A 22,098-nucleotide genomic window follows, 5' to 3' on the forward strand; every position below is an offset into this window, starting at 1 on the left:
TTGACATCCTGATAGTGATGGGTGATACGTACCACTTGAACGTCACAATCCCTAAGAGTAATTACGAGAACATTGTTTAGTCGACCACTGAAGAAGGTCCACATCGGGACCGAAAGCTCTGGACAAGACGAAAAAAGTGTTTTCATCTTAGGGTGAACTTTTTTTCACTGGCGAACACCGGAAAGTCCCTCTCAAACTTTGGGTAATATTTCGAACACCTTGATTTTCATAGATTCTGTCCTTCCGGAATTTTTTTTAAAGTCTTTTTCACATTATCTCCTTCGTCAAATCGACAGTTTTCGTCATTTTTGCATTGTATAATCTCTAAAGTACGCAACAACTAAAAATTTATGGTAATTTGAGGAACACAAGAAATGGCCGAAATTAGAAGCCGGACGAAATTTGATTCAGTTGCCCAATAAGAACCGGTTAGCAAGTGTGTGAAGTAGCTCAGAAAAAGGAGATTTTTCCCAAAGCTTCCGGCTAGGATTCCAAGCTTGACTTAACGGTTAAATATTCAATACAATATTAAGATTTTCTTGCTTTGTCAAGAAGTCTTAGGCCTCACAGAGCTTGGGATTTGTAAACTGCGCTTTAAAATAATTTTCTTAATAATCCTAGCTTCTTTGGTCTCACAAAGAAGTCAAAAGAAGAAAGGAAAGAAATTATACCACCAAAAAATTAATAATAAAGTAGATTTGTACTTTTAAAAATGAAGATCGTTGAGGATCCCTTGAAAGTGTCCCTGTTTTGACACTTATTTAACTTATTTAAGAAATACGTTGTGAATAGGAAGTTTGGGATAAAACAGGTTTTACCGTGAAAAGAAAAATGTCCATACTAAATTACTAAAAACACTAGTGATCCTTTTAAAGGATCAAATATGATCCATTTTTTCACCCTTTTATTTTTATGTTTTATAGGTCAGTCCCTGAATCCCATATCTTTTGAAGCTCCAGACTTCCTGGAAAAGCTAGAAAAACTTAAGATTTGACCAGTAAGGAAATCTTGGAGTTTTAAAATGCAGAGCACCTGGGGCAATACATTAATGAACTATCTCAACTCATGAATCTCCCAACACAATTAATATTAATATAATTCAAATTAAGGCCTTAGGTATAAATTTCCTAAAGGTCATTACATTTTGTGTTAGATGTTAAAATAACATTTAGTAGACTTTACTGCATGTAACTTTCCAAGGCTTGAATCCTACTCCATCTCCTAAAAAAAATAAATAATATCATATATTTCTAGAAATTTCGCTTATGAAAAGCCCAAGTTATTCCACGGGATATTGCGTCCGTATTCTTATTATTACTACAATGTTACGCCTTAATAATCTTTTATTTTATACAATGAGAAATTTATTTACAGAGGAAATACTTAAGGCAAAAGTATTGCCAGAAAATGGGTCAATGCATGATAGACAAAAATAATCCTAAGGAAGAATATGCGTGTGAATTTCTGTGCGGAAGTTTGTGATTTAATTTTGTAACTAGCTGACAATGGACTTTTCAATTTGCTTTTAGAAAGTTTATTAGGGATGTGGGAGAAAATGTGTCGAAATGAAATAAAAGCAGAAATCACCCTAATATTTCTAACGACGTCCTGCATGTATGAATTTCCTCAATTTATATTGCGTTATATAACATGGGGATATGCCCCCTTTTTGGTCCCACGGATATCCCTCAATATGGAAGCATGCCTATTCGCAAATAACAAGCATGTGAAATGCTACATGCTCTCTCTCAAGTTCCATTAGGATCCGAGCTTTTATTAGTGCCCACCGTAGTTATGTACTTATACTTGTAATCTTGAGGTTTTCATAATTAATATTGTTATAACCAGTGATATTATTTGACAAAATTGGGTTTCTTCAATTAACATTAATGCGGATACACGTTCACCAAACTATCTATTCTACAAAGAACCCTCTGTAACTTGCCAGCAACATTGCTATGGGGCAATGCATCATGTTACAATCCTCACACCAACATCGAAAACTGTCGAAAATTATTACATTGTTTATACATATATAACTAGAAAACTATTTATCGCTGCAACGAAGGAATTTTGTGCTTTTGGGATACTAGTAGCATACCCAGAGAGCCTTATTAGGCATGCCAAACACATTGGTACACTTCGAAACTCGCAAATTAATCAATGGTTTCCGTACACCGCACCATTGTAACAAAAATCTCCCCCACATGACTAACTTTTATATGGGAACTTTCATAAATATTGACATAATAACCTCCAATTCCAAAACCCAATCCATGGGGTGGGTTTTAAAGCCATGACCACGTAATCCTCATGAACTAGATGGATTTTCGGGGTTAGGTTTGTACAAAATGCAGCAGAAAGAGATCACTAGGTTGTAAATTTCAGCTGAAACTGCACATAACATTTCACAGAACACCTCACAAATCCATCAACTTTTGATCATATTACATTATTCAAGCTGGAGTCCTCTTGACACAGAGTACCCGAGATTTGGCTTAATTAAATATTTATTAGAGAATTTTCACAATAGATCCGACATTTGTTACAGAGAAAGATTGGCAGGTAGACGAGCCTAGGGTGAACATTTAAAAACAGTATGAGAGACTTTGCTGAATGCTCGATGTCGAAAGAGATATAGAAGAAGCAGGGGCAGAATTAGCCAGGGGTGTAGTCACAGGGATGTTGTTGTTTTCTTCAAGGGGGTGACATTAGCTCTGAAAAATGCTACCAGTTTAGTGTAATTTTTTCCTTGTTTTCGTACACATTTTACGAGATATCTCCGAAACTACGCAGGTTGCAAATTTAGGGTTTTCGGTTGCCTATTCTATATTAAATTGGCTCTTATTTGGTATTAGTATTTTTTGCTAATTCATTCTACAATGACAGTACAATGCATTATACAATGACAGAAAACAGCTAATAAATTGAATAGTTTTCTCGGCTCGCTAGAAACATATGGGAAACATAGGAAATGTCATGTCTTTGGTTTTCTTAATGACGTTTACACACTAGAAACAATTTTAGTCAAAAATTGCCTTTTTAACAAAAAAAATTGAAGTTTCTGCTCACAAAGATAGGGGAAAATTTCCAGAAAAAAGCATTTTTTTTAAATAGCTCCTAATGTGTAGAGGCGTTAAAGGATTTCATGGGTCAAGAAGACAAAAAAAAACAAAATATTTTCTCTATTGTTTTAGCAGTTTAGAAGTTTAATTATTTCAATCTCTCAGAAATATGAAGGCACAACAAACTATATATTTTCTAAAATGTTCATATAAAATTTTTATTGTTAAGCCATTAAGGCCTGATTTTTGAAGATTTTTTGAAAAAACAATTACTTTACAGTGAACAAGGTTTCTTGGAATTGGTTTATGGACTCCAAAAACCAAATATTTACTGTTAGCTCGTTCTTAAACGAAGGACTTAATTTTTACTTTAACACAACTTTACTTTATAAGACGAAACGTGGTGTAAAATGCGTCAAAAATGGTATTTTTGTATTAAACCCTCCCAAAACAATCAAATTTCATATTTTTCAAAAATGTTTTATTAAAGTAAGGTAAGGTGCCCTCGAGTCGACCGGTTCCTCGACTCGACCAGCGGTCAGTATTTAAATGTTTTAATGGTGAATTTCTATAAATTTGTCACTGATTCGTATTTATTTATGGAATAATTTACCTATTAATGTTAGATCATACGCTAAATATTAGTGCAAATACAAATAAATTGAATAAATAACTCTACCGGTCGAATTGAGGAACCGGTACACTTGAGGGAACTTTACCTTACGAGTTCAACTCGTCAGATAACAGGAAATATTTGATTTATTGAATTTAAAAAGAAAAACCAATTTCAAACTATCTTTTCTACCAAAAAGTATGTTTCTCTTTCAAAAAGGTTTCCGAAAATCGGAAACAATTCTGAAATTGCGTACAATTGAACCAGCAGCGAATGGTCTATCAACTGAGCTATGGGGGCACTGGCTCTGATTATCTTTGGCACTGATCTCAACCAATTGCCATGTGCACTTCAACTCGTTTTCGATCCACTACGAGCCTTGAGAAACGGTATCATGCGTACAATTGAACCAGCAGCTCATGTTTTCCATGGAGAATTAATTTAGATGGAGAATTAATTTAATTAATTAATTCTCCATCCATCCATTAATTCTCTGGAAAAAATGGACTTCTGGTTCAATTGTACGCATGATACCGTTTCTCAAGGCTCGTAGTGAGTCGAAAACGAGTTGAAGTGCACATGGCAATTGGTTGAGTTTAGTGGCAAAGGTAATCAGAGCTAGTGCCCCCATAGCTCAGTTGGTAGACTATTCGATTAGATAGCGAAAGGCCCTCAGTTCAAGCCTGGATGAAGGCAGGATTTTTTTCCTTATTTTATAGAGTTAAATTTGTGGATTGAGAATTACTTGTTCTGATTTATCGCTCCCTGTGCACAAACACAAAATTTCTTGGGATTACGTACCAAGCGAACAGAAGCCTGTTTGATTACTTTTACAATATTTTTCTATCATTTTTCCCACAAGGTTTCCTAAAAATCCATAAGGCAACAAACTTTTGACACCAAATGTATATCCATTCCACTCATTTCAACTCTTCTTCTCCTATTGAATGTCACAAGAATTTTAATTTAGTTCAATACAATTTTCAATTAAAGGAAATAGCATGGAGTTAAATAAAATAAGTAAAATAAAGATAAAGATAAAATTTATACAAAATGCACAAAAAAAATAAATTTCGTCAGCAAAATATTAAATTTTGATCAGTAAATTAACCAAATCTGCGCAAAAAAGGGTCTAATATTTATTAGTATCTCACATGGTTGCAAGTAAAATAAAATATTCTTTATTGTACCGGTCTCAAAATTGAGTTTAATTAGTAGTACTCAATTTAGAACCCTAAAAGTAGTAAATTAATACTTTTAGAGTTCTAAATTGAGTACTACTCATTAAATTATATCTGACCGATTTTTTTACTGCTCAATTGTTTAGAGCATTTAAAAATACATATAATATTGTAAAAGTGTGATGATTATCCAGTCGGTAATAAAAATAATCATTAAATTTGTTAATGATTCCCTAAAAAAAAGCAATTTCACATGGATCCATTGAGTAAAGTATTGATAGTAAATAATTTAATTTATTGGTTCTGACCAAACCAAACGAAAAAATGTGCACCAATGATTAACGTTATCCGTAAAACTCGACAGTCAAGATAATAAAACTGAAATAAAGTAATTTAAACCAAAGATATATGACTTTAAGTAAATTAAAAAGTAAATTTCTAGATAAATATTTCTCCTTTCATTTTAAGTTAGAGCAAAAATAAATAAATTAAGAATAAAGTATCAGGGGTTTTCAGGATGTTTTCAATACAAAATTTATTCAATACTGCAAAAAAAACTTTATTGAACTTTTTTAAGTATCATGGTAAATACCCTAAATCCAATTTCAATGAAAGCCCAAAATTTAAAGCAAAATCGGTCACGTTTTCCGCCCTGCAACCAATTTATATCCCCATTTAGAATTATACTTTTGATTGAAATGTCTATCCCATATTAAAAGTGATGAACCCCTCTGGAGTAGAATGATGTTCAAATAACCTTCATTTTTGTGAGGGGGATACATTTTCCTGGGTGAATTGAGGTTGTGAGTGAGGGATAAGAAGAAAAATCAAATGCAAACTAGGCCTAAAAATGCTGAGGAAGTGAACGAATTTCATGTTGATTGTTTGAAGATGTCAGGATTGAGGAAATCTGAGGTTTCCGGAAATATTTTCTGGCTTTTGCCATAAGACACACACTCACCCCCGTTGGACATTTTTTTCTCCCCTGTCTTTTATAAAACGAAAAACCCTATTTATATATAGCCTAACCATTCAATACATATACATGGACTTGACATGGGTAGAAGATTGCAAATATTTACCGCTCTAGAGCGTATCACATGGGGACAACATATCCAGTCAGAGAAATTTCACACACAGAAATACAATTTTTTTGCATGTTAACCCTTCGTGGATTACAGGAACAGAGATAGTCAATCCTGAAAATTATTTATTTGCGTAATTTAAGAATATATATTCTCATTAATTCATAAATATTGTCAAAAATAAGTTAATTAAAAATGATATCTCTTGTATGGGAAATATTTTAAAAAGGGAACTCGTACAATTTTCCATTGTTCTATTTTTAGCAATCTTTGCTTAAATATCATAAAACTTTGAACGCTTTTGCATGTAACACACAATGGCTCTCAGATACTTGTGAAATTAATCCGTAGGGGGAAGTGGGGCAGCTTTGAAAATGGGACATATTTGAAAATGGGGCACCTTTGATATTGGGATTTTTTACCTATTTTTAAATAAAATTGAGCCTTATCGTGATATGATTTGGTTGCTAAAACAGATTGAGAAGCTAAATTGAATTATAATATGGCTTGGTTCCACTTTATGTAGGGGATATAGAACGAAATCCCAATTTCAAAAGTGCCCCACTTTCAAAGTGGCCCCACTTCCCCCTATATTTGGCAGTATTAAAAAATATTTTTACAGCTTTTCCTACACAGAAAAAATATCTCGTAAAATTGTTCGTAAATGTTTGTGAATTTCTACTGGGAACTTACGAAATCTTTGAAAATAGTATAGCTCACAAAAAACTTCGTAAAAGTTCGTACTTTTCGCATTGTTTGTAACATGATTACTTGATGAGCATTTCTGGTCCTTTTACCAAAATTTGTTTGTAAATGTCTGAAAACAAACAAAAATTTCGTAATATTTTGTCATTTTTTCTTGATTTTCTTCTAGATAAATCAAAATATACGAACAAAGGTTTGTAAAAGAACAAAAAACGTCCGTCAAGTGATCATGTTACGAACAATGTTTGTGAAAAAGTACAAACTTTGACGAACTTTTTAGTGGGCAGCCTTAATGTTGCAACTTACTTACTCGGCTTGCAACAATTTTCCGATAGTATCTCCTAGTTACGAGAATTAATAAATAGATTTGTAAACTGTTAATTAAAGATTTTGTAAGGTTTATAAAATACGTTTAACCCGAAAGCAATTTTAGGTCACTCTCCAATTGGGCACTTGTCAAGGCAATTGTCAATATAACTTGATATTCTTTTTCAATGTTCAATTTAAGAACAACATAGCTCTTATTCCGTAATACATGTTTAACCTTTTCAAAATATTTATTTATAGAGAGTTCGAGCATATTCTGAATAAAGAAGAACGGAAATAAATATATTTTATTGTTTAAGCTCCAGATTGATGACAAGTTGATTGACAAGTTTACAAACACATTATAGCTGTTGAAATTCTTGCTGTGAAAAAGTTTTTTAGTGTTATTTCTTAAAAGTAAAGAAAAATGTTATTCGTCAGGCAATAAAAAAAAACTTTTGCCAAATATGAAAAACTTTATCAAATTGACGGAAAGCACGACTTTTTGATAAACTTTTACCAAGCAGCATCACAATAAACATTTTATTTCTGCAGTACAATAAATCTAAAATATCAAAATAAAACGCATTGAAATAGATTATAACAATAAATCAATGGCTATGAAAGAGTTAACATTAATTAATACCTACATAAAACTCATTCGCCAAAAAAGGGACACCAATGGCAAAAGCAATTAGAACAATTTAGTCGACTTTTTCGAGTAACAATTTTCAATTAAAATTTCATTTTCAATTGAATTTACAATTCACTAGAAATTCCATTTTGGAATTTCCAAATATACCAGAAAAGCTTTTGTCTGATAAAACTAATTTTGCATCCATACTGAAATTTAAACAATCACACTTGACTGAAGCATTGACAGAAAAGATCTTTTATAGATTTAAATGGTCAGTGCAATTTCACGATTAAACGAATATTCCAAATCCCACTGTTATTGAGAATAGCTTCTCTTCCAAGAGGTATCCACTTTATGCGGCAGCTACATATTAGATAATACACGTATTAACCATTTTGAACCCTTACTTAGAAACAATTTCCAAAACCGGACGACTTCCGAAAAAAAACATCAAGCTCTTTGTTCGTCCATTAAGGTTTCATTCTACATTTAAAGTTATTCCTATTCAAGTCTTCAAAGGCACTCACAAATTTTAATGTTTAAATCAATAAAAATATCACCCATAACTTAGGAATTACAATGGATTTTCAGTGAAAAAAAGATGATGGCAAAACATCCCAGCTCTGCGGAATACACGATTTTGCGATAAAGAACTCTCCATGAATTATTGAAAGTGATATCCGACGGGTTATCTAATACTAATGGAAACCGGTAAATGTCGGGGAAAAAGGGGTCAGGTCAGCTTAGAAAATTCTGCATTTTTCCCAAAGCTTTTGGCTCAGACTCCAAACCCTCCTCAGTGGCTGGCGGGAAAGAGCACTTTTTTTATTTCTCAATTCATTTTACAATTTTGTAAGCATCCACTCACTTAAATCTTGTCTTTTCTTGCTTTGTCTGAGAAAGGCCTGGAGTCTGAGCCGAAAGCTTTGGGAAAAATCGAGAATTTTCTAAGCTGACCTCTTTTTTCTCCGACGTTGACCGGTTCCCATTAGTCTCCATGAATTAGTCTTTTACATGGGTCTTGAGTATAACAATGGTTTACTACTGATTAAACTAATTCATTAATTATTAAAGCATTCCGAAATCGAAAATTGGTTAAGAAATGCGAGTTTTATGCCCTAGACACAATTACGACTTAAGCTAAGAGACGACTTAACGTAATTATAATCAAAATATTGATTAGACATCTGGGCCCTTATTCTGCTGTGAAACGCAGATTTATCACTAATTTCGTGATAGTGCTTGTGTGTGTGAGGCTGGCTTCGGCCCACATTAAATGAAATTGTGAACAAAATAATCACAGTAAAGCACACAAACACCTTTCACGAGACTAAAATTGTTGTCCTTTGACTTACCAACTAAGAAAATTCGCGAAAAACTCTGGAAAAATCCGTCAACTACATTTAACTCCACTGCAGTTGTCAATCTTGAGCACACTCTTGCTTTCGCTCGCACTCTCTCATTCGCTCTTTAGCTGCGTGATGAAATTTCAAAATAATTACCGTTGGACATTCTATTTCATAAATTTAGCCAATTTTAATAAGTTTTCTTGCAACTACTGTGCCAAGCAAGAAAATTCAAATTTTCAATGATTTTCTCTTTTAATCTATAGTTTTCACTATGTGTTTCTGTAAAACCTCGAGAAATCACAGGCAAGGAGGAAATATTAAGATGGAAATGGTGTACAAATTTTGAAAGTAATTCATATAAATTATGAATTGTCGCAAATATTTTAGACGGATGTGTCAGAATTAGTATTCATAAATTTAGCAGTAATTTTTTCACAGCATGAAACTTATGCTCTTGAGTATGTCGCTGGAAAAAAAAGAAGAAAAAACACGGAATTGTAGAACGAAGTTTTGATGGGTATTGTTTATGGAGTGATTGGTCTGAAATTTCGTAGATTTTGTGAAAGAAAATTTGTTTTCCCGGAGTAAGTAGTCAGATCGAAGCATCTACCGTCGCCACCATCGCAAAAGTTAATTACAAAGTCACCCATCCAGCAAATTTTGCTGAATTCTGTAGAATTTACTCTATAAGATGGTTCCGATCATTGCATTGTATGAAAATACAATATTATAAATTTTCACCACTTTCCACAAGGTATTGTTCTGTTAAAATAAGCTTGGCTTATTTTCTTTGAAATTATTTATCAACTTGGTGGAATTAACCATGATTTTCATAGTTTATATTTTAGATAAAAAATGAACACGGATTTGCCCTTTGACTCCTTCTCCTTTATTTACAAAACAACCATGTTTTTTACGAAACATATTGTCACAAATTAGGACTTTTCTTTGAACATACATTAACGTTGAAATCGAAATATAACTACTAATATGGAACTTATATGGAAAATTGGAAAACTTGGGAATTATATATTTCTTAAAATTAATAGAAAGAATATTATTAACTATTTCTTTGCGTTAAACAGCAATTTTCCACCTCAAATGCATTTAATTTTTCATCTCGGGACCTCCAGGAGCTCGCGAGATAAAATTTGCGTGATTTTTAAAATAACAGCCATTTTCACGATTTTTCCTCACTACTACACATGCTATGTCGCTGAAAGCGCCAAATCTCCACGCACACAGAGCCAAAGCTCTGTGTATGATGTGTATTTGCATCACGCAAAATCGTGATTTTTAGGCGTGATAAGCTCCGTTTCAACAGCAGAATAGGCCCACTGTTTATCACTAGCCAAACAAAATATGCCCAGTAAGTGATCTTGTTTCGAGAAATGTTTGTGAAAAAGTACAAACTTTTACGAACTTTGTAGTGGATTACACGATTTACGAGCATTTTGTAAGCCCTCAGTAAAAATTCACAAAAATTTATGAACATTTACGAAATAGTTTTTTTTTTTTCAAAAGATGAGTTTCACTAGCTTCTCGATATTAATTAAATATATTACTTGTACATTATGGAACTTGATAAAATTTGAAAGCAATGTTAGTTTCTTGGTTTGATCTATTGAGAGGGCGGTTGGGGGGTGTATCCTTAAAACTCAATCGTTTCTATCGTTTAGCGTCCAAAGCTGTCTAAATCCGGAAGGATCACACGGACAAACAGCGTGACATTAAAAAACTCGACACGCAGATTTCCAAAATTCTACAAAAATATGACGCCTTAGGATGCAGTCGATAACAAATATAACTCAAAATCAAGGGATTATATAGTGCTCTCTCAATGGAGTTCGAGCAGTAAAATTTAGCTAAATGTCGGCAAATTAAAGAAATTAAATATTTATCTAAAATGGAAACGAGTAAAATGCTCATTTATAAATTAACTCAATTAATGAATCTTTCAATTAGTTCCATAATAACCAATGATTTCCCGAAATTTGTTCCATTTGACTCATTTCAAATACAAATGAAATTAATATTCACCAATTCGAACAACAAATTCCTATTTATGGACAACATTTGAGCTTGAGAAAATCCCTTCTGCTTTTGGTAAACTATATACCGCATTGTGCAGAATATTGCTTTGACTGCCTGCGCTGCTAAATTAAATTTTAGAATTTATTTTATTAATTATCAACATTGTATTTCATTTTATGCGCAATTTGAAATGGGTCATACTACTCTTTATGTATATATGAAATTTTTCTTTAATTTGATACGCATTTACTCCTATAAAATCTTCAGTTTATTTGCGTGGTAATTAAATTGTAATGCTTTATGTTGAAATTAGTATAACATTTAAGTATTATTAAACTATAAATGAAATAAGTTTTCTACAAAATAGATAAACTGACTTTATTATGATATAAATTTAGAATTTGTTTTCAAATATAGAGTAATATATCGTTAATATTAGAAATACTTCGTGAAAACTGCAAACAATCAAAATATCACAGAATATTAGAAATTTGTATGAATGTTCTGCAAATATTTTGCAAATACAAACATTGAAAATATTTTCAATGTTTAATAATTTCCTTGTTCCTAATTTTTTCCAACATTTTTTTTCATAACCATCCAACATACATAGATTCAGTATAAAATTGAAACGAAAGAGAGAGAAATTAAACTTTCGAAATATAAAATGTTTGAAACTTTTTAGAATTATTGTCACTGGTAATCCTTTCGCCTATATTGGGTTTTATTTTGGAAAATCATTCTACTCGCAATTGCCAACTTGGAATTTTTTCCGTCAATTTCCTATTAAGATTATCCGTAATGTTTTTTGCGTAGGAGCTTTTTTCGGCAAATTTCCATACAAATTCTTTCGTGAGTTGAGGAGGTTTTAAGCTATTTCAGATGCGATTATCCGCGATATGGCAATGCGGATTCATTGGTTTTGTGCTTTTTTTCCTCTCTCTCTTTTGCCCCAAAAGCACAAACAACTTTTTCTTATCCTGAACATCGTGAAATCGTCTTATCGGCTCTCTCTGGCCATAATTCGCAGCAAGTTCATCGATTCAGTGGGACAAATTCCACTTTATGACCCTCCTTGAAACTGTCTATCTTTGGGATGGTGTTTAATGGGTGGTTGGTGTCTGGCTTGGAAATGACACTAATATATTAGAAGACAATTCATAATAATTACCTAACATGTATTATTTTCTAAGAAAATCCCTACAATTTTTCATTTCTTACAAACATAAGCTCCTACAGAGGTCACATTTATTTTCTTCCTTTGGCAATGCGCCGTATCAGAACTCTTGGTCACAAGTGTGTAGCATTCCTCCCATAATATAATCACATGGAATTAGTCTTGCAGTGATTGCATGGTTATAGTGTTGCTTTGGACATTGACAAATGTTTGACATGAGGCAATAATTTTTAATCCCATTATTACTGAATTGTTTTCTAGTTTTTAATTTTTTTTCTTTAGAGAATACCAACACATTTTTTCTGCCACAATCCATAGAAACCATAAATTTACTCTAGAGTGCTTGATAGTATCTCAAATGGAATCAATTACAGAATCTTTCGAATCAAATGGAAACAAAGGATCCAACTTCCGTCACGCAGCCATAGATAGTTCTAGAATCGACTGCAACCGATAAGTCATCAACGATCAAATGTTCTTGTTCGGCTGTATATGGGAAACTTTAAAATACTCTAAATTTGAATACAGAAATAAACAGAATCACAAACTACATTTTATTTTTGTAAGAATCATACATTCAGAATAGATTGAAATTACATGGAATAACAGAATATCTACACAAATTTTTGATTTTAGGCACACCCTTAATAGCCACCAACCAGGAGTTCAAAAGCACTTTAAATTTTTTTTTTAAAGTACAATATTATTTTTAATTGCATATGCAGATCTACTACTAATACAATATTTGGCGAACTCAGTGAATGATACACCCAATGAATAAGAAATAAAATTAAAATATTTAAAATATTTAGAAGAAATCATGAGTTTTTTAAGTTGAGAGATAAAAGTTTTGGTAGAATACTGTATAAGAATTAAATAATAAAGGCAAATTATTAGGGAAATGTTGGCATGGTTCGCATTGAGTGAACCTTCAAACAACGCAAATTTTCTCTTTGTTTGCAAAGAGCTAGTTCGTCATTTCTTAGCCATAAGATAGATAATTATTAAGCTCATGAGACGAGGTGAGAAATGGTAAGTCAGCTCTTTGCAAACAAAGAGAAAATTCGCATTGTTTGAAGGTTCACTCTGTGCGAACTATTCCTACCATTCCTACATTCCCCTAATTTTGCATGAAATTCTCCCAAAATTTCCAAATTCCATTTTTTAAAAGATCCTTCACTGAAATGTGAGCTTTACTCACCTCGTAGGAGAAAATCACTTCCCAGCAGCGGCTTAAGTTTTACAAATTGTTAATGAAATTTCAGAAAATATATTCCGATATTGTCTTTTACATGCTTAAGAGTTTGAATTCAATAAATTCTCCACAAAAGTTGAAAAAGAAAATAAATTATTATTGTAATTCATAATTCTTTAAAATGTCCTGAATTATGAATTCAAAAGTGATCTATTTTTAGTGTTTTTTTTTTAAACAAAGAAATGAAAAACATTTTTTGGATATCTTGGTATGTGCTTAAATATATTTAAAGGGCTCAAATAATTGTTTTCGAAAAATAATGTAAAATGATGGACTAATCAGTAGTTTAGTAAAACACCTCGTCAAAGTCCTCCTTATTTAGCAGTGCAAGTACACCTCGTAATCCTTATTTGAATAATAAACTTAAAAGAAAATCGCAGAAAATCGCGAAATCGGAACTTTTCTTCAAGGTTTTTGAAAAAAAGATGTATTTTTGGGGAAAAAATTGTCATTTTAACATGTAATAAAAAATCAGAAAAATAAGTTTTCAAATAATTCTTTTAGATCAACTATAAGAAAATTTAATGCTGCAGAGAATGAGCCTTAATTCATTTCCTGTGGTCAGTTTTCTCTTAATCTTTCCCGCCCATTTTAATAAATTGTAAAAATAAGTAGATAAAACGTGTTTCAAAATTTTGGATATTCTCTCGACCATTTGCAAATCTTCTCGGCGCTTCTTTCCCTCGGCTTCGGTGTTCTATCTTCGGAAGTACTTTGAATTGACTTCTGAAATTTTTAGGGTATATTCTTAGACAGTATATCTACCAATTTAAGCAATAAAAAATATAGATCTCTCTTGAACTTGTACTTCACAACTCGGCCTTATAGCGGTCTTCAAATTAGGGATTTGGCCCAGTTCCCGAAGTTCTCAAAATCCTAAATAGCAACCAATATTATTGAGTTCACAGATTCTAATACATGATTTGCCCTTAAAACTTACTAAGTTAAATTTTTCCAAAAAAAATCTTGACTGAGACGAAATTAGACCAGTTGAAGCTTCGCACATCCTCTGGCTTAGAACACTTCATACTTTTCCTGTTTTCTTTAATGAATCTGATTTATTTTTGTCAGGAAATGTGCTACTTAATACTAACTATTAAAATATATTACAATGGGTGAGATTTATTAAAATAGCATAGGAACAAACATGAAGTATTTGAAGCCAGAGTGCGTGCGAAGCTGGAGAGCCTTCCCCTAGTTAAACCTTATGTCTGAAGCCGGTATAAAACCTGTTGAAGAGAATTCCCTTCACGTGTAAGAAGAAATAGCTTTTTTATGTTGATAGTCAATAAGACTGATCTTAATCACCAATGTAGCACAATTACTTTAGATTTTATTAGTAAGGGACTCCATCTGACAGACCTATTCAACAGATATTGTAACAATTTAAAAATAAATTGATATCTGGGGAATTGAGCCTTTTTCTCATATTTTTAAAAGAAATTGAGGCTAACCAAGATGTAATTTACCCGAATTTCAAAAGTACCCCATTTCAAAGGCGCACCACTTCCCCCTACGTGAAAAAAAAAAACGTTTGTAGCCAACTGACCCGAAAGTAGGGTATGAAAAAATAGTAGGGGAATGTACTCTCCCTTCGAACGTTCATGTCTTCGAATAATGCGAATTTTCCTTTACTTTTCGTAGGAGACTTAGGGGAAACTGGGGCACCATCAATCACGGGGTGGGGTAGTACCAAACACTGTTATTTTTTAATCAGATATTTGACTTCTGCTGACAAAACCTATAGAAATTTTTAGGCATTATGGGGATGCTTGTCCACTAAAGAAATGGTAGAGATAGTCCAAGTAGTTTAGAAATCAAATTAGTGTTTTTCACGGTGCCCCAGTTTCCCTTATACATTTCTATTAAATAATACTTAGCTTATTATCAATTATTAATAATTATGTGATAATTAAGTAAAGTCTCTTGAGAAAAATAAAAGAAAATTCACAGTATTCGAAGGCATGAACGTTCGAAGGGAGAGTACTTTCCTCTAATCATTAATTCATCTGCTAACACTTTACACTTTACATAAATCAAGATATTTTCAATATATTTCAAGCTATCTCCTTAGCTTATCTTTAATTAATTTTCTGCAGTTGGATTTCTTAATTTTTTATTAACTTTATTTCGTTTCTTTTCTACCCCTTTAGGTGGCCAAGTCCGTGGAGTGGCTCGGTGCTTGGGGAATGTGGACATTGAAGGATAACAAAAGGGCCCTGGCACATAACATTTCAATAATTGAGTAATAGAATTGGATGGAGTAAATTGAACATGGACAGGAGATTTCCAGCGTTTGCAAATTTGCATATTTGATTGGGGGGTAAATTTTCCATTTGAACACACAATTTCCAGTGGGGCGGGGTGAGAAAGAAAAAGAGGAAAAGTGTGGGGGTGTAAGGGTGTGACAGGCAGGAAGAAATGAAGTGGATTTTGGTGTTTATCTTATTCCTCTGCTACATCATTCGCCGAATAATGTCATCATGTCCATCAGAGGTGTGCATATGCAAATGGAAAGGTGGTAAGCAAACGGTGGAATGTGGTGGCAGGAATCTCCTCAATCTGCCAGAACGTATGGATCCTGGTACGCAGGTGCTCAACTTCTCGGGGAACAGCCTTACAAATTTACCCGCAGAGAGATTTCTCAGGATGGAACTGATCAATCTACAGAAAATCTACCTATCCCGAAATCACATCATGAAGGTGCATAGTAGAGCCTTCAAGGGTCTCACGAATTTGGTTGAATTGGATCTCAGTGAGAATATGCTGACGAGTGTGCCAACGGAGACATTTCAGGACTACTCGTCACTCATGAGACTATCACTCAGTCGAAATCCCATTAGGGAACTCAAGACAGCTTCTTTTAGGCACCTGTCGTACCTCACTACCTTAGAACTGAGTCACTGTCAGATCGAAATGGTGGAAAATGAGGCCTTCATCGGGATGGATAATTTGGAGTGGTTGCGACTGGATGGGAATCGTATGCACACAATACAGGGTGACAACATCCTCCCGACATCGCTCCATGGAATTGATTTGCATGGCAATCAATGGCGATGTGACTGCCACCTCATCGACATCCACAGTTGGCTCATGAGCACAAATGTCCCGCAGATCGAGGATCCTGTATGTGCATCCCCGGTCCGTCTCATGGGCGTTCCGATAAAGAGTGTTTCAACTGAAGAATTGGCATGTCTGCCCCATATAACACCAACAACGCTCTACTTGGAGATTGCAGAGGGTAGAAATGTGTCGTTATATTGCAAAATAACCTCAATACCGGAATCTACGGTGTCATGGTGGTTTCAGGGGCAGATACTACAAAATGAATCAATGGTAACAAACAATTTGCATCTCTACTACTATATTGATGAGGGAATTGAGGAGAAGCGCAGTGATTTATTCATCTACAATGCAAATGCTGAGAATAATGGTACATTTGCTTGTTTAGCTGAAAATGCGGCTGGTCGTTCTCAGGCCAACTATACAATACGTGTCATAGTGAAGGAGAAGCAAGTGGTTGAAGATGCTACTGTCCTCACAGATGAGCATTTGTACATGATGTATAGCATTGGCGGTGGTGCTGGTGGAATTTTATTCATCATTGGATGTATTATCATCTGTAGATATGTTAGACGCTCCAAGGTACCTAATGACATCCGCATTAATGAAGTGAATTTGGATACTTCACCGACGGAAAATCAAGTGCTCAAGACCCATACAAACCACGATATTTCATCACCTGACCCAAATACAATAAATAAGCATGGCATTAATGGTGGTGTAGCACCCAATGGTACCATCAAGAGTTCAACAGCGCTCCTAATCACTGATGATAATTTCATGCGTAGGGTAGATTCACCTCAGTCTGGTGGAAATGCTGGGCGTACCTGTGGTGCTGCTGATCCAAATCCCGACTTAATTAATGATGCCGAGAGTAAGGGTCAGATGTGCAATGATGCACGATTAAATGCGTCACGCATGGCTTGTCTACCGTCAGTGCGTAGTGTCAATCGCGATATGTACTACGACACAGATGTCCATCTCAATCCCATCAATCTGTTCAGTGCACATGGAGATTGTCCCAAAGTTACAATGGTGCCACCAGAAAAGATTCTCCAGGTCACAGAATTTAGTCGTTTTGGCACCATGCCCCATCCATCGCGTGTTAAAATGCACACCTATACACCACTTCGCTATTCCCAGGAGGCAGAATTCCTGAAGCAGTCAGAACAGCGCACCTTCGATATGTATACCCCACCACCCAATCTGCGGTGCACCGTAGATGGTTATCCCTACGGCACTCAAATGGTGGCATACAAGACAAACGACAGTCACTTCCCATCACCACCTGAACCCTTTAAGAACGACAGCACTCTGTGCAATCCCCTTGTGTCCTACAATGCCTGGTACACCACCTCACCCCAACCCTGGCCACCATGCCTGCCAGCCTACCAAATAAAGGTAAAAGCCTGCGATATGACTGAGAAACGCTCCGCCTCGGCCCAAACAATTCCTCCCCCCGAGGTGCCTGAGTGTACAGCTCCCGAAACCATTGCCGAAGATCCCAGTGAAGAGGCTGAGGAGAGGGCTGAGGCACAAATGAAGAGGGATACTGATAGTGAATGCGGCGAAGAGAAATTGAAACACTTCCCCTTGGCTGATAGTCCCGATGAAGGATATGAAGACATGAGTCAAGAGGGAATGTGACGAACACAAGGAAATGGTACAACTTCCACTTCAAATAAATTTTCCACATCATTCAATGTTTTTTCGTACTGCAACTCAGCTGGAGTCCTTATTGAGGATGACGCTGTGGCACTGTAATTAATTTTCTAACACAACCCTATACACACGTATACACACACACACACCGATAATTACACTGCCTAGCAAGTATGTCAATCCACCTCAGAAGAAAAAGCATTAAACATAGTCAAGGACACACCTCTTGGGATTGCTCAAAATTCTCAAAGCCATTCCTGGTAAGGTTGCTCCAGTGGAGGCGCCAGGTTTAAAATAAAATTATGCTCAAATAACAACACAGTATTATCCTGCAGCCTTCAATGTGGCTTTGAAATCAATATTTATTGAACATACCGACAATATTGACTTTCAATTGTTATGTTCTAAACAAAATGATGTGAAAACGCGTGGTTTTAGAGTCACGTATCATATTACCATGTGGAGACGCCTGGTGATTCTACAAATTCAATGGATTTTCAACAAAGTAGAAAAGAAAACTCGATAAATCACCTAATTCTATACTCCAGAGAATACGATTTTGAATGATTTTGTTATCCTCGTGACTAACATTGTATTATTTTCAAAACATTTTTTTTTTTTAATTTGAAACATTTGCAGTGGAGGCGCCTGGTATACGTATGATTTTCTTGATATTTTTCGGAATATTTGTATTATTTAATAGAAAAAAGTTATTCAATTTACGATTTTTTTATTTTTCTAGTAAAACCTTTATCTTTCATATTCTTTTTTTACTTTATTAATTATTTTACTGGCGAAAACGGCGCGATGACAGAATCACATTGAGCAACAAAGCCTTATCAATTTCTATGAAAGTTTTGCATTTTATCACAATTGTTATACACATTTCCAAATTTAAACTTGTCCGTAACTTAATGTGTAAAAATTTTTAATATTAAGGGCAGAATCACATTGACAGTAAAATGCTCGCCGTATTTCGCTAATTTCCACATTTTCATTGCAATTCTTACGCAAATTCTCGATTACCGTATTACCTTATCTCATACTCGGTGGCACTAGGTGAAAATAATATAAGAAAATTTAGGAAATAAAATGAAAATGCGATAAACGGTGAGCAAAAAAACTGTACGATTAATTTCTCTTACAGTTTTTCTTGCTCACCGTTTATCGCATTTTTGTTTTATTTCTGCAATTTTCTTATATTATTTTCACCTAGTGCCACCGAGTATGAGATAAGGTAATACGGTAATCGAGAATTTGCGTAAGAATTGCAATGAAAATTCGTAAATTAACGAAATACGGTAAGGCTACGGCGAGCATTTTATTGTCAATGTGATTCTGCTCTAAAAACAAACAGTTAGAGATTTATGTCTTCATTTCGTATAAACCGAAAATTTTTAACATCAACTTCACAAAATTTACAAAAAAAATCTTTTTTTTTTATTTTTTGATTATTTTTTTAATTGTAATTATATTATAGAAAAGCCTAAAAATAGCACATATTTATAATTTTACATTTTACTGTATTTCAAAATTATAGTAATTTTCCTAAATTGTAGCTTCAGTGAATGCGTGTTTTATTTTTAACTTTAGAAATATTCATCTACCGTGAGTGTGTATGACTTTATCCCCTCTAATTCTAAGACCTATTAATTTTCTTCGCCGATCTGGACTACCATACTAAAGTAAATAGGGATATGTTATGTACCAAATAGAATACAATGATCTGCACACGGATACTTGTAGTTTAAGTAATAATCAGTAAAATGCAAACATTGGTATTTTGCCAAGAATCGACTTCGTCGAAAAGTTATCTGAAAGCATAATTCCAAAATCGAATTCAGAGGAGTAAATTGCCTAAACCTATTCTAAATTTATCTGATTAAACTAATCCATTTCGATTTTGCTAATTTTTTATATTAAAATATTTTTTTACAATTCTTCTCTTATAGACACATGATTTACGTCATATGGTGGCACATGATGGTCTTTCTAAAGTTTTATTAGAAAAACAGTTGAATAAAAATTATCCAATTACAGTAGAGTCTCGCTATAGTCCATATTTGGTTCAAAATTTGACACTTGGGTCGTACTATAGTCCATATCATTTTTTTTTAAATTATCAACGACTTTTAGTATTGAAATTGTTCGACGACTTCCACTTTCTTTGTGATTGTGGTACTTGTGCTCGCTCTCATCATTAAGGATCGCAATTATCACAACTACTTAATTAAGTTTGCCAAAAATATTAAAATAATTATGATAACATTGCATGTCGCGTACTAAAAAACATAACCTCAGTGATTTGAAATCAACGGTCGATAAATTGTGGACTATAGAGTGATGGCTTATAGCGAGACTCTACTGCATATGAAGATAAGAAAATGCTCAAGATCTATAAGATGGTGTGTTCGAAAGCTTGATTTGATGTTGTGTAACTGTCGAAACCTAAAACTCAACCGTTTGAGCTGAAATTTTAGTTGTGTTGTAGCTAATGTCAAGGCCTTTTCAGAACATATCTATATTCCGGTAGTAGTCAAATATTTGCCTAGATACAGGCGCTATAAGTTGAAAATTTTAAAAGCTCATGAATACAGAAATATGGGGCGCTTCCTTTGCTGAAACTATCACTGAAAAGAGCAGGGTTATCGTTATGTGATAAGCTCTGACAAACAAATGAAAACTAATGTTATTGCTTATAACAGCATGTTATTTGTGTATCTGCAAAATGTTGTTACGAGGATTAAAAAAAAAATAAACTTTAATTTTATTTTTATTTTATTTTAAAAAGCAATTTAATATACAAAAATGCCTCAACTATTTTTAGTTCTTGTTAAAACATTTCGTTCAAGCTCTAATATTCAAGATTAAACAATAAAGACCGTGGAAATATGACATTTTCAAAATTTAAGAATTTGAGCTTCTGTACCTAGGTAATTGCTTAACCAAAACCGAAACATAGATACATTCTGAAAAGGTCTTGACATCAGTTATAACATACTGAAATTTCAATCCAATTAGATAAGTTTTAGATTTTGATAGTTATTCAAAATAGCGGACAACAACGTCAAACCAAGATGGCGACCACGCCATCTTGTAGAACTCGAACAAATTACCCTTAGATTAGAAGACATTTCATATTGTTTTTTATTAGAAATTGTTGATTTGTGGAATTTCTTTAAGAGGGGAAAAGTAATTCGAACCGCATCGCAAGCTTTTTTTTATTTTTTTAACGTAGTAAAATTTCATAAAATAAATACTTGTTGCATAAAATCCATCTGCAAAGATGAGAAATAGCAAAAAATAGTCACCCACACTTACAGTACGTTCATAATACTATTACTATTTCTAATACATTCTTTTTTTGTTTTATAACTTTGAAAATTATTATAAATTAAATTTTAATATTTTGTGAACATTTTTGAAAAAAATCGGTCTTTCCAAAATTTTGTTGCATGGAATTTGTTTCCCATGAAACCGTTACAAAAGGATTTATTTTCATTTTTATTTTCATTCAAAACCAAACTTTAAACTTAAACCTTGGACAAAATGTGAAAAGTCAAAATATTTAAAAATTAAATACTTTCCAAAAGAAAAGCGACCGAAACTTTGAATAGTTACCTTGGGTAGCCTTCATGAACCTCCTCAAGCGTCCAAAGTTTTAAGGAAATATCAAACATAGGAAATACTTAAATTTCAAACCACAAAATACAATAAATAGTTTAAAACTTTATCTTTCAATGCAAAGGCGCCAGGTGAAAAGTTTAACTAAATTTTACTTAAAGTTTTCTCATTTTCTCGTACTCATCAGAATTCTCTTATAGCCGTAAGAACAAAAGTTTAACTAAATTTGAGTAGAAAATTTTTGAAAATTTGGAATTCTTCGAAATGTCTAATCCATATTCAGAAGTTTGGATCTACAGGGTAAATTTATTTATTCTCGTGAGGCAATAATTTCATTAAATG

General features: G+C 33.6%; 1 protein-coding gene across 1 annotated transcript in view; it reads left to right on the forward strand.

The window, feature by feature from the left end:
* Positions 1 to 18,706, forward strand: part of LOC129807260 (uncharacterized) — a 68,866-nt gene extending 50,160 nt beyond the window's left edge. The window contains exon 2 of the mRNA XM_055856407.1: positions 15,561 to 18,706. Within this exon, the coding sequence (XP_055712382.1) occupies positions 15,829 to 18,117 (2,289 nt within the window). The 5' untranslated portion in view covers positions 15,561 to 15,828 and the 3' untranslated portion in view covers positions 18,118 to 18,706. The remainder of the gene's footprint in view (positions 1 to 15,560) is intronic.
* Positions 18,707 to 22,098: the final 3,392 nt, after the last annotated feature.

Source organism: Phlebotomus papatasi, chromosome 3 (assembly GCF_024763615.1).
Source record: "Phlebotomus papatasi isolate M1 chromosome 3, Ppap_2.1, whole genome shotgun sequence".
Taxonomy (NCBI): Eukaryota; Metazoa; Arthropoda; class Insecta; order Diptera; family Psychodidae; genus Phlebotomus; species Phlebotomus papatasi.